Source organism: Sminthopsis crassicaudata, chromosome 2 (genome assembly GCF_048593235.1).
Source record: "Sminthopsis crassicaudata isolate SCR6 chromosome 2, ASM4859323v1, whole genome shotgun sequence".
NCBI classification, from domain to species: Eukaryota; Metazoa; Chordata; class Mammalia; order Dasyuromorphia; family Dasyuridae; genus Sminthopsis; species Sminthopsis crassicaudata.
The window spans coordinates 319,956,023-319,970,840 of NC_133618.1; the positions used below are offsets into that span (position 1 = coordinate 319,956,023).

Here is a 14,818-nt window from a genome sequence, read left to right on the forward strand (position 1 = left end):
GAGAAAAAATTTAAAAAGGTTCTATCTTACCCCTAATTTATCTTCCTATTGTCTATATATCCTTAAAAACTATGATATAATTTAATATTTTGTTATACAAATGATTCCAGTACATCGAATTTTCCCCAAACCACAAAGAAACCAGAGGTTAACTAAAAATAGCTAGAAATGTAAATTATACAAATTAAGTGCCAGGAATTTTCCTAACTGGGGGGGCTTCAAAAACTCTTGACTGAATTCACAGAATTTTACCTAAAATAAATTTCTTTACAGCAAAAAAAAAAAAAAAAAAAAGAACCACATGGACTCTAGCAGACATTTTATTTCTCCTAGACTTTAATGAGCTAATTAGGGTAAAGAGGTGGGGTGTTGTGTAAGTACAAAAAGTACTATTTTCATTGAAGAAACAGCAGTGGATATGAATGCAAAATGTTGCATAAATCAATGTATCAGGTGGTTTTATTTATTTATTTTCCTTGCAAGAGAAGGCTCACTGGAAAGAAAGAGAAGAAGGCATAAATTGAGAAACAATAATTTCTCAAAATTGTAATTTAAACAAATTTTTAAAATAAAATTTAATGATAGAAAAATCAAGATATTTTGAAAGCAAGAGAAAGGTACCTGAGGTGGATTTTTAGCTCAATGTGAGTCAATAATGCAATGTGATAGAAAAACAAAACTAGTATTACTTTAGTTTCCATTGAGTGAGATAGTACCTAAATCAAGTATATAACCATTCCACTGTTTGCTGCACTAAATGAACTAGATTTGGGTGTCAAATGTTAAGAAAGACTGATAAAAGAAAGCATCAAGAGACACAACTAGAACGGTAAGGAGACCAGAAATAATGCCATATAAAGATCATTTGAAGAAATCACAAAAAAGGGGGTGTTAGTATTGTCAAAAGAAGACATGGGAGGATTATCATGTTTATCTTTAAGTATTTGATTAAATTTATCCTGCTTGTTCCCTGAGATAAAACCTAGGAATTGTGATTAGAAGTTACGGAGAGGCAGATTTAGTTTTAATATATGGAAAAAAATTCTTAACAATTACAGTTTCACTAAAGTGGAATGGGTTTCCCCTTAGTAGAGGTCTTCAAGTGAAGATTGAATACTTGTTGGGAATATTTTAGAGGGATTTCTAATACAAATGTAGTAATTCTGTGATTGAGGAAAGCTTGGAGAGACGGTGTTCACTCAAGAATGAAGAACAGTTGTTTTGATTGTTCATGGACAAGGGGGTCAATCCTTTGATTTACTTGTTGTGGTAATTATTGCATGAGAGATGGCCTATTCTAAATCTAATTCAAATTTAATTTAATTCCTTACATGGGAATTGAGGGACTTTTAAAACCTCTTCTGTACAGATCTAGACATAAGCCAAATTCTGATTTCCCAGAGAAAATACTAGATGAAACATGAAATAGTAGGAGCATGATTATTGAGAAATCCCCAAAATTTAACATAGTTGTTGTAAATTAAGAACTTACATTCTGGGCCACAGGTTATAGTCATGACAAAAGCAATTAGGTATAGGGTAAGTAAAGGACAAGAAGCATTAGAGAGTAGGATTGGAACCAAGGAAGATAATTTCAAATTTTGGAGCTGGAATAAAGTGAAATAGCAGCAAAAGGTAAAGAAAACCTGCTGAATGACTTAAATGGAGTAGAAGTGGAAGTCATAGAAGTTGAAACATTTAAGATAGTGTGATAGAAGAGGCTTCACTGTGAATATTGACTGTGAGCCAAGTGTCAACATCTTGAAAAAAAACTGGGAGGGTATTCAGGAGAGTAACAGCTAGAAGGATTGGGACAGAATAGTGATGTCAGATGGAATTAATTTCAAAGGTAACCTTGAGCAAGTCTTTCCAATTGGAAGCTCAGCTTTCCTCATCTACAAAATAAGAAGCTTGGACTAAATGACCTCTGAAGTCTGATCCCTACAGCTTTAGATTTAAACTCCTATGAAGAAAGGTTGTTGCATAATAGTGGTTAAATCAACAAGTATTTATTAAGTTTATTTAGTAATTTATTTGAGTATATTTATTAAATATCATTTAATTATTTATTACTATGATTCATTTATTATTTATTACTATAATTTTTACTGGGATTGGTGGCAAAGCAAGTATTTTAGAGTGGGCAGGGAAAAGCAAAGAATGAGAAAATTCTTAAGCCAAAGGAGGAGGAAAGGAGTGATCAGCATTAGAAGGAGAAGATAGAAATGTAGAATCCTGGGACAGCTAGGTGGTGCAGTGGATAGAGCACCAGCCCTGAATTCAGGAGGACCTGAGTTCAAATCTGGTTTCAGACACTTAACACTTCCTAGCTGTGTGACCCTGGGCAAGTCACTTCACCCCACCCTCAGAAAAAGAAAAAAAAAGAAATGTAGAATCCTCATGGAAAAGCCAGATTTTGGTTACTATGAGAAAGTGGAAAAATGTAAGGGAAAGAAAAGGAAGGGAAGTTTGTTAACAATGGAAAGGGGGAGTATCAAGAGTTCTAAGGAAGTGATAGACTAGAACCTTAGGAAGAACCTAAGAGAATAGAATTGGAGTGAATTAGAACAAAAGTACAGAAAAGTAGCAGAGTATTGGATCCCATGGGAAAAATAAGTTCTTTAAGGAATAAGGGGCACCTCTATTGCACAATGAATAGAGTAGTAGGCCTGGAGTCAGGAAGATTCGTCTTCTTGAGTTCAAATCTGACCTCAGACACTTAGTAACTGTGCAATTTTGGGCAAATCACTTAATCCTTTTTGTCTCAGTTTCCACATCTGTTAACGGATCTTAAGAAGGAAATGGCAAATCATTCTAGCATCTCTGCCAAGAAAACCCTAAAATGGGGTCGCAAAGAGTAAATGCAATTGAAATGATAATAACCAAAGGAGTAAATAAGAAGATTATAAGGTTTAAACAGTCTCAAGTTTCATTTGTGAAGGAGTACTACCTGCAGGTTAGCCCTCAATGAGTGAATTTTCCCTTTATTTTAATTAACCTGATTTGTGTCCTGGTACTGTGGCAGGAGGAGAAAAAAGTTAGATGTAGGTTTCTGTCCACTGGTCCTACAATGGCAAAGATCTCTGAAACAGATGACCTCATGATGTCAACATTGAAAATGTCCTTCCCTGCCCAAATTATGTACCTCTGTAAGTCTAGAAAAAATTCTATTTTTAAAGAATAGGTTCACTGAAAACAGAAAAATGTTCTTATATCAAAGTTCCATTTTCCGGCCAACTCCAAAACTTGAGGCAGAAGATGATCCAGGCAGGCACTCTCTACTGCCCTTTTTTCCCTTTTCCCTCTTTCTTTCTTTTTTCCTTTTTCTCTTCTTTTCTCTAATAATGAATTTCAATTGTATTTCTCTACTATTCCATTTCTTTTTCCTTCTCTCTTTAATAGTCTTTAGTCTTGCCATGAACACAGTGGAAGAATAACTTAAGATCACTTTCTATGAAAAAGTGACTTAAGAACTTTTCTTAGCTTTGAGGAAAGAGTATATCTCTGGCAAATACTTAAACATATAAAGTATTCTGAACAGGTTTGGGAGGGTCCAGTTGACACCTATTATTCCATGCTGGGTTCTGTGATCCAACCTATTGAGCAAAATGGAGAGAAGAAGCAGAAAGGCTTTTTCAATACTGCTTGCTGTTGAAAACATGCCCTGACAGTTTTTTTAGAGTGAAAAAGAAAGGAAACAAGCAATTATTAGGCTCCTAATATGTGCCAGGTAATGTATTAAGTTCTTTACAAATATTCTCTTTTGATCCTTATAACAACCCTGGGAGGGAGGTATTATTATTATACCCATTTTACAGTTGAGAATACTGAGACTGGACGAGTGACTTAACCACAACTGGTAAGTAGCTGATGTCAAATCTGAACTTAAGTGTTCCTGATGCTGGGTGCAACACTTTATCCATTGCACCACCTAGCTATCTGATGCCCTGAGTGGGCAGATTCTCAAAAAAAGATCTGAAAGTAAAGACTGAATCACATGAAAGTAGTGGAATTAAAAAGAAATAAGGTCCACAAACAAAATCAAGAAACCAAAATTAGAAGGAAAATGGGAAACTAAGGGAAAATTTTACAAGTTTCTCTGATTAAGGCCTCAGTTCCCAAATATAAAGGGAATTGAGTCAAATTTATAAAAGAGCCATTCCCCAGTAGATAAATGGCCAATGGATTTGATCAGGCAGTTTTCAGAATAAGAAATCAAAATGCTCTAATCACTACTAATTAGCTTTTTGTATTAAAAAAAAAAAGAAAAGAAAAGAAAAGAAAATTAAAACAATTCTGAAGTACCTCCTCACCTCACCAGATTGGCAATATGGAGAGGGTGCAGAAAAATGGAACACTGAACTAGTCCAAGAATTCTTCAGAACAATTAGGAAGCATATCCAAAGAGGTATAAAAATGACATATCCTTTAACCTAGCAATACTACTCTTAAATCTGTGTCCCAAAGAAATCAAAGAAAAGTGGAAACAACAAAAATTTATGTAGCAGGTCTTTTTACAATGGCAAAGAATTGGAAATCAAATGTTCAATTGGGGAATAGCTTACAAAGTTGTAGTATATAATTATTATGGCATATCATTGTGCTCTCAGAAATGATGAGTAGGATGCTTTCAGAAAAATTTGGGAAGATTCATATGAAGTGATGCAAAGTAATAAACAGGACCAGGGATCATTGTCTACAGTAATAGCAATGTTGTGAGAATGATTACCTGTGAAAGACTTGACTACTCTAATCAAGACTGATCCAAGGTATTTTCAAAAGACCCACAATGAAAAAGTTATCCACCTCCAGAGAGAGAGAACTGATGAATTCTCTGAATGCAGATTGAAGCATACTTTTTACCTTCTTCATTTTTCTCAGGATTGTGGTGTGTGTTTTCTTTTGCAACATGGCTAATATGGATTATTTTTTATATAATTTCACTTATATACTTGACATCAAATTGCTTTTTTAAAGAGGGTAAGATAGGAGAAAGGGAGATAATTTAAAGCTCAAAAATCAATGAATGTTTAAAAATCTTTACATGTAACTGAGAAATATTTAACAAAGTAAAATATATATTTCATTTTTTCCTAAGGCAATTGGGGTTAAGTGAATTGCCTAGAATCACACAGGTAAGAAGTATTAAGTGTCTGAGGTCAGATTTGAACTCCTGACTTCAAGGCTGGTTTTCTATCTACTGCACCATCTAGTTGCCCCAAGAAATATATTTCTTTAAAAAAGAAGAAATGGTATCATCCATGTCCCATCCTTGAGCTTGAGTGTTCTCCAAAAACTCTGTCCTAGGCCTACATCCTTATCTACACTCTCTTTTTCAGTGATCTCATGGATTTAAATATTTTCTCTATCAATCTGACTCCAGACTTTATATATAAATAGTTCTAGACTGTCCTCTGAGTGCCAGGACCACATTACATGTTTGTTAGATATTTACAAATACATGTTGTCTAATAGGTATCTAGGATCCAATATGTCCAAAATGGAATTCATTTTCTTTTCCCCTAAATTCATCTCCCTAGTGAAACATAGTGGGCATTTAGTAAGTGTTTATTGATTGTGAGAAATAGTAAGAAGCCTGTTGGATGGCCCAATAATGGTCAGTTTCTGCTTGTCATCTTTCTGGACAGTACTTTCCTATATGAAACATCCAGTAAAACGGGATTGAGGTCACCAGGTCCATGAAAGTAAGACCTGGTGATCTTCCTTTATCTTGGCAGAAAAGGCAACTTCTGGAGCATAACAGCTAGTACATGTACTGGCTGCTTCTTTTTGCGTTCTGTCTCCTTACCTCAAGCATTGAGAAATCCCAAGCTAGACATTCCTATTCCTGGTGTCAATTTTGAGTCTGAGATGCCAAGAGTTCTTTGATTCCTCCATCAGAATTGTTTGACAAGAGGAATTTTCTCTGTTAGTAAGATAACCCTCCAACAATAGGACGAGCCCATGCCCTGGTTCAGCTAACCAGACTCTTAGAGTTATCTGAGTTTTCTTGTATGGCTGTCACTGTGGTGAACCAACCAGGAGCAGTAATATCCTGAAATGACACATTGGCAGTGGGCAACAGACCTACCATGGGGACATCGATGACTGCACTTGTACTAGAACAGAGATAGTTTTCAGCCTTAGTATAGGAGGACTAGACTCCAGCACAGTGAGAAGAATTGTGAATGAGACACAGATTGAGACATCCAAGGTCAGACCTTGGGCTCCAGCAGCCGCTGAGTGGGAAACCAAGGTGGTTAGGTAGATCCCACTTGCAAAAGAGTAGACATTGATTGGACATTGATAGAAGTAATGGCATGGACAGCAGTACAAGCAGGCCCATTGTAGTATCCCTTTACTTACTGTAATTTGAAACTGATCAAACCCTCTCCATTGCTACCAGTCACTGTACAGTTCCTCATCAAGAAGGACTTGGAGGACTAAGAGGTGATGTTCTTGGGAGATTTCTTTCTTTATGGAAATGGGATGGGAGGGAGCAGGGTGCTAGAAGTAGAATTGAAACTTTATCTTGTTCCAATGCACTAGAAGCCAATAAAAGGACAATATACCTCCATCTTCACCACCATACAGCTCTCAGATAGGGGAAGATACTGTCTAGTAGAATGAGGAACACTACTCATAGCACAGGGAGATTCTCAATATTAAACCCTACTATTAGGACAGACTTCATGAAAGAAGATAATGATCTAACTACCTTCAAACCACATGATCCTGAGTCATGATTAGTATTGTAGATAGTGCCAAAAGCATTATTACCTGTTGTAGCCCTGATATTTCCAGTGCTTCTCTAATCTACAGACATCATTTTATATTGGGAGATCCACTATGAACACAAAGATTTAATATCACCTACCACATAGTTCAGATCATCCATACATCAAAGACTCTGAGAAAAAAATCTGAGATTTCTAATCTTTATTCTCCTTCCTGAAAGAGGTTTAGCAGTGACTCTGCAGATTTTTTTTGTGCCTACACTACCAAGAAGTTACAGGAATGTCCTAAAGTTCCTCTGAGCTAATTAAGGCCTTAAGACAATTTCAATATTTTTCAAGGAAAATTTACTTTCATGAGGCAAAACCTCAAGATATTGCTCTTACTACATTTGAAAAAATTAAAACTTCAATTTCAGAAGGTGAATCATAAAGGAAAAAAGGGAAAAGGACTTTTGTGTATAAATATTTTTATAGCAGTTCTATTTGTGAAGGCAAAGAATTGAAAATTGAGGGGATGCCCATCAATTGGAGAATGGATAAACAAGCTGTTGCATATTAATACAATGGAATATATTATTGTGCTACAAGAAATGAAAGCAGGTGAATTTCAGAAAAACCTGGAAAGACTTACATGAACTGATGCAATGTGAAGTGAGCAGAACCAGAAAAACAATATACAACTAACAGCAACATCGTGCAATGATCAACCATGATTAGCTTAGCTTTTGTCAGCAATCCAATGATTGAAGCCATTCCAAAAGACTCATAATGGAAAATAAAATTGTTAGAGTTTGAATGCAGATGCATACTAATTTCACTTTATTTTTTTCATAGTTTTTTTCCTTTTGCTCTATTTCTTCTTTCATAACTATGACTAATATGGAAATATGTTTTTACATGATTACACATATAAAACCTATATCAAATTATTTTCCATCTTAGGGAGGAAGGTGTATACAGAGGAAGGGAGAAAATTTAGAACTCAAAATTTTATTTTCAAATGAATGTTAATGCATGAATGGTTTTCAGTATATACTCTTGAAGAACCTTGTATTTCAAGAGTTTTCTCCCTCTCTTCCCCTCAATCACTCCCCCAACCTTTTCCCTAGATGGCAGGTGGTTCAATATATGTTAAACATGTAGACACCCATTCTTGCAAAAATAAAAAAATCTTTCTTCCATTCAAAAAAAAAGTTTAAAATTGTTTTATATGCAATTGGAAAATATAAAATGCTACTTACAAGGAAAAAAGAAATGGAACAATGATCTAAGGAAAGAGGCCTCAGGCCCTTTCCCTCAGAGGCCAACAAATAATAAATATTTCTTGGTTCATTATTCCAGATAATATTATCTTTCTTCATCAGTGTTCTAGGGGTAACACTGAGATATTTTTCTCTAATACCATCAATTTCAATTCTCATTCTAATGTGGTCTACTTCACTGTAGCAACCAGTTACTAGCTGCTCTAATTCCATTTAACCAAAATTAATAGAGATTAGTTTTACAAAGGAATATTCATTTTGAAGCTATAGCAAGAACACAAGTACAAGCATTTCTCCTAACACTTCAGGGGCTCTCCTAAACCACCTTGATCTACAGGGAGAGTGGGCTCAAATCTAGTACACTTTCTACATAGCATTGTTCAATCAAGTTCACATCCAAATGTAGCATCACTCTGAAATGAGTTCCAATCTGTTACTAGACTAAGTTTCAGACGTCATTATTCACTCCTAGCTGCCAGACTGGCTGAAAAGCAGTGCATGGAATTCATTCTTAGAGTCCAGGACCTAAGACAACTAACACTCAGCCTTTTAAAATTCATAAGGTCATACTGCAGATGAATCTCTTTCACCTAAAACTTAAGGGGAACAGCCAATAAAAAGATACAGAAGCAGTAGATGGCATCTTGTGAACAGATAACAGCAAATAGAATAGTTACACTAAAGCACATAATATATGAGGGAGAATAACGTGCAATCAGCTTGGGAAAATAATTTAGAGTGAGATTGTGAAGACATTAAAATGTCAAACAGAAAAGTTTGCATTTTATTTTAATGGCAATGGGGAGCCTCTGAAGCTTCTTGAGCTGAGGAGTAACATGTCACATTGTATTTAAGAAAAATTGATTTGATTCACAGAAATCATCAGCATTTCTAAATACCATCAACAAAACCCAGCAGCAAGAGAGAGAGAATTTCCATTTTAAAATTTAAATGCAGACCATTTAAGATACTTGAGAATCTACCTGCCAAGATAAATCAAGGCAGTATATGAATACAATTACAAAACACAAAATATTAATTGCTTGTGGGTAGGTTGAACCAATATAATAAAGATGACAATTCTACCTAGATTAGCTGATTTATTTAGTAATATAACAATCAAATTATCAAAGAATTATTTAATAGAACTAGAAAAATAGTAAAAAAAAATAGAAAATTAGAAAATTTCATTTGGAGAACAAAAGGTTGAGAAAAACAAGAGAATCAATGTGGAGGGGAGGAAGGAGGCCTATCAATGACAGATTTTAAACTATAATACAAAGTAGTAATCAATCTTGTACTGGCTAAGAAATAGAGTGATGGATCAATGGAATAGATTAGGCATACAATACTCAATGGTAACTGACAACAGTAATCTAGTGCTTGATAAATCCAAAGATCCAAGCGTTAGAGGTTAAGAACTCACCATTTGACAAAAATTGTTGAAAACCTGGAAATCAATTTGGCAGAAACTAGATGTAGATCAACGTTTCATACTATACAAGATAAAGTCCAAAATGGATAAATGATTTAGACATAAAGGGTGAAATCATAAATAAGTTAAGGGGTTAGGGTATGAAAAAATTTGCCCATCAGATCTATGAAGATTTTATGACCAAAAAAGAAATATAGGGGATTATGGGAAGAAAAATAGATATTTTTTATTACATAAAATTAAGAAATTTTGTACAAATATAATTAATGCAACCAGAATTAGAAAGAAAACGGGAAAGTGGGCAAAGGGGAGAATTTACAACAAGTCCCTCTGAAAAAAGGCTTCACTTTTCAACTAAGACCTCACTTCTCAACTACGCAGGGAACTGAATCAATATGATAAAAATAAGAACCATTCTCCAATTAATAAATTGTCAAAGGATATTTTCCAAAGACGAAATCAAAGCTATCAATAATCACATGAAAAAATGCTCCAAATCACTACTTATTAGAGAAAAGCAAATTAAAACAACATTGAAAAATCACCTCACTCCTTCATATTGGTTAACATTGAGACAGAATAGGAAAATGATAAATGCTAGAGGGGGAGTGGGAAAGAAAATGGGATACCAATGCACTTTTTAAAGAGCTATGAACTGGTCCAAACATTTTGAAGAAGAATTTGGAAATATACCAAATATATAAAATTGTGCATACCCTTTGACCCAGCAATACTACTACTACATCTGTGTCCCCAAAGAAATCAAAGAAAAGTATAAAGAAACTAATTGAACAATGGTATTAATAGCAGCTCTTTTTATGATCGCAAAAAATTAGAAATTGAGGGGATGCCCATCAACTGAATATGTTGTGGTGTATGATTATGATGGAATACTATTGTGCTATACAAAAGGAAGAACAGATTGTTTTCAGGAAAAACTGGGAGACTTATATGATCTGATACTTATATGATTCTGAGCAGGAACAAGAGAACATTTTACATAGTAAGAGCAATATTGCGGGGATAATCAATGGTGAAAGATTTTCAGGTCCAGGCAAGGAATGGGATTGCTTTTTATCCCCCCAAGGCAATTGAGTTTAAGTGACTTGCCCATTATTCCAAAGTCTTCCTGATTCCAGGGCCAGTGCTCTAGAGATCCACTGTACCATCTAGCTGTCCCCAAGAGATGGGGTTGGGCCACAGATTGTGGTATCAATTGTGAGAAGAGGATTCAAAAGTTGATGAGGAGATGGAATTAACAAGTGACTGGATATTGAACAATGGAAGTTATTTTGAAGATTGAGAACCAGTGTGCCTGAAAGAATAATGGTGCACAGTGGTATAGAGGTAAAGAAGTTAAAAAGATGAGTTTAGGGGAGAAGATAATGAGTTTAGTTTTGAAGAAGTTGGGTTTAAGATGTCACTGAGACGTCCATGTGGTGATGTCCATTAGGCTATTGGAAATGTGGGATTAGAGTTCAAAAAGTAAATGAAGATTGAATATGTAAATTTGACAATATTATACATAAATATAATTAAATCCAAGGGAGCTAATGAAATCTCTAAAAGAAATCACTCAGATTCAGATTCAGTCAGAAAAATTAAAAACTAAAAACAGAAATAAAGAGATAGTAAAAGACCAACTAACTTCACTCAATAAGTCTGAGCCACCAAACCTAGATGAACTCTATTTCAAGATACTTAAAAAAAAAAAAAAAAAGAAAAGAAAAGAAAAGAAAAACAATTAGTAGATGTGATTGTTTTCTCTCTTGGTGATCTTTTAAAAAATTGTGAAGATTGCAAGATTGGAAATGGGCTAAGGTTGTCCAAGTTTTTAAAATATGAAATGGAATATAGTCTCTGAATTATAAGAAGATAAACCTGATTTCAATTCTTTAACAAAAAAATTTTAGAACATATGGCTCCAGTCAGCCAATAATCCTCTATTAAACATGTCCATGGCTAATGGAAGAGATAACATGAACAATTTCATACATATAAAACATATGTATATAGAGTACTTAGAAAATGATGTAATAAGACATTAGTTGCAGGTTTGATCAGAAACAGCTTCCTTCAGAAGGTAAAATATTAACTGTCTTAAAGGAAGGTGAAGTTGTGGAGAGAGAGCATTCATTCCCACTATGCAGGACAGGCATAGTATCAGTAGATGGGATAGTGTATCTTGATAAAGTCAGGTCAGTGTTGCTGGATCTTAGTAGAGATTGTGAAGAAGAGGAAAGTGTAAGAAGACTGGAAAAGCAAGAAAGGGTGAAGGGCTCCTTTTTTGACATTAACTAGACTGGTAACTATAGATACAATTTACCTGAATTTCAGCAAAATATGTGGCAAAGCCTTTTAGACTATTTTTACATAGAAGATGAAGCATTATGGATTAAATAAGGTACAGTTAGCAAATGGCAAAAGACTAGACCCAAAAAAGTAGTAATTAATGGATTCTTATCAACTTTAAATGGAGTGCCCCAGAGATCTGTCTTTGCCTTGGAGATAGCATACTTATAAAATTGCTGATGACACAAAATTGAAGGCATGACTACCTTAATGGATGACATTCAGGATCCAAAAAGATCATTGAAAACTATACACTGAATCTAATAAGACAATAATGGTAAATATAGAGATTTCATTGAAAAAATTTACTACACAAATACAAGATAGGGAAAGCATCATAACAACAATGTATGGTTTTTTAAGTTGAATTTTTTGGGGGAGGAGAAGTTAAAGGACTTCAAGCTCAATTTCAACAGTGATTTGTGAAAATTAATTTTTAAAAGATAATTCAATCCTAGACTACAGTAAGAAAAATATGTTCAAAATAAGGGAAATTCCCACTATATTCTGCCTAGCCCTGACCATCATCTGTGTAACATATCATTCTCTGGCTTTCATGTTTTAGGAAAGGTATTCATTAGTGAGCATCCAGAAATTGGAGATCAAAATATTGAAGGGAAAGAAGGCCATATCACATGAAAACTAGTTAAAGGAATTTCAGAAACATAGCCTGAAGAAAAGAAGACTTGTGATCATAGATTGAAAGTTGTAAAGAACCTCAGAGGTCATCTCCTCCAGTGCTCTTATTTTCAATTCATAACCTCCAAAATATTCTACCCTTCTTGGCAACATGGAAAAAATTTCATTTGTCCAAGGACAACAGCTTCCCCAAATCATCCAATAGTAAACATTACTTTCCTTGTTGAATAAATGGAGAAACTAGGTCTTAAGCAACAAATCCAACTCTCTCAAGTCAAAGGGGACAAGGTAGGGGATTTTGTGACTGTGACTTGACCACCCCACTAAAAAAGAGGGGCCTTTATGAGGAAAAGAAAGCTAATGTTGACTCTGGTCCTACAGTTCAATGGATATAAGAACTTAAACCTCTTTATACAAGAAATGCGCATGAAGCTGATAAAATTCTGAAAATAGATTTAGATGATGATAATTATTTGAAACCATTTACAAGCAAGGTAAATTTTAAAAGTAATTATCAAAGCAGGAGTGGGTGTTAGAGCTCCCATCACTGTGGCAGCTTTTTCCACATCCACTATTTTAAGATACATCTCCAGTTTTCCTTCCCTCCCCAAAAAGAAACACCAATATCACCCATAGAGAAACACAAGGGTTCCATGTTGTGGATAGATGCCAAAACATAAGATTTATATTCTATGTACATTAAATTCATTATAACACATCTATCATTTATTCAGTGTGTGATTTTTGCATGTCCTTTAGACAATCTTATTTTTTGACTGGCATCTTTATCCAATTTTACCTCCATGGTATCATGAGTTTGGTATTACTGCATCACCTTTGTCTATTAGCATTATATTTTCCTCAGTGTGAGATTATCTCAAAATGGGTGCCCCTTGTGAATATCCTAAAGATGTTCTGAAAAAAATTGAAGGCTTTATCATGGAATCTTTTACCTGCCCCTAACATAAATCTTAGGATGAACAAGGGAAGCCTTCTGCACAGAGTATAAGGAAGCAAAAGGGCTAACAGTTGGTCCCAAAACTACCTTTTCTGGTTCAGAACCATACTTCTTCTTACCCTTAATCTACTGTGGAGTGGATTTGTTTAAGGGATCACATGTGCAATATAAACTGGGCAATCTGCCTATCTTTCTTAGGAAGAAGGTGCTGAAGCAAAAGTGCAGTGTCCTCAACCCTTTAAATTTGCACTTGAATGTCAAAAGAAAATGAACCAAGAGTGGGTGCATTGTTGGAGATTTAGAGGATTGAAAAAAAAAAATTTGTCTAAGTTGTGAATTTTGCAGAATTTTGCATCCAGATGCAGAACTCATGACATGCCACAGCCACTGTTAACTGAACACTCTCAAGATCTTGATTCTACATTCCAAAGCCAAAGTCCACACCACATTGGAACTCTCCTTTTTAAATTCCTAAATGATTGCTCTTCCTTACAGGAACTTGAATTCTCTATGACTCCTGGGCTCTCCTCGCCTTGAAATTCAAGGGCAAACTGGCTCAGCTTCAGAAACCCGAGGTGCTTGCATCTCCTGGAAGCCTGAGCTGCCTGCAAAGGAAGGTAATCATATCTCCCCCTCCCCAGTAGCGCACCAACTACTCAAACCAGAGCGCTTTACCTTCCATTCCTGGGAGATGCGATGGGAGCAGCAGGAGCCAAGCACCGTGTCAATCTGTCTATGTGTCTGTCAGTCCGGACAGACAGCCAGTTTCTCCCGGACTCTGCGCTGGGCTCCTCTTATTAGCCCGGCTGTGTCCAATCGCAAGGGGCATATATGTTGTCATTGCACCCAACCTCCTACCGTTTCATACTCACCATATCATAGACATTCAAAATCACCGGTTCATTTGCCATCGTTGATTGTAGAAAATACTGGGGGCAAATATTATTTTTCCCTTCCCGTTGCAGCGTTGCCCCCCTCCCCCAGGTACTGTTTGGGCTTTGCCCTCAGCTATATGCAAAAGAACTCCTCATCGTACGACTTCCAAAGAAACTTGCATGAGGAGGAAAGGGGGGCTTTGGGGATCCAAAGTTGTTTTTTCTTGCACCCCCACACACACAACAGTACAAACACACACTCACACCAGGATTCTTCCTAACACTGCGGATCATCGGGGTTTCTGGACTTAACGGTGCATCATCCAATCTTGTAATCCAGGGAGAAGTAAAAAAAAAAAAAAAAAAAAAGCAAAAACCTAAAAAAGCAAAAGTCAAGGCAATTGCAGGGAGCTCCAAACTCTAGCTCTGTCTTGCTACGTATGTCCACAGAACACAGGAGAAAGATGGGGGAGGTGGAGGCGAGAGAGAGGAGAGGAGAGAGGGTTCTATCAGGAATGGCAATAGGAGGAAAATGGAGTAGACTCTAGGCAAAGTACACA

General features: G+C 35.6%; 1 protein-coding gene across 2 annotated transcripts in view; it reads right to left on the minus strand.

The window, feature by feature from the left end:
• Nucleotides 1-14,613, minus strand: part of LOC141556281 (deubiquitinase DESI2-like) — an 89,243-nt gene extending 74,630 nt beyond the window's left edge. Inside the window, exon 1 of one of the 2 annotated variants that reach the window (XM_074290159.1) lies at nucleotides 14,256-14,613. In XM_074290159.1, coding sequence (XP_074146260.1) covers nucleotides 14,256-14,294 — 39 coding nt within the window. In that variant the 5' untranslated portion in view covers nucleotides 14,295-14,613. The remainder of the gene's footprint in view (nucleotides 1-14,255) is intronic. The other variant, XM_074290160.1, reaches the window with a different exon arrangement.
• Nucleotides 14,614-14,818: the final 205 nt, after the last annotated feature.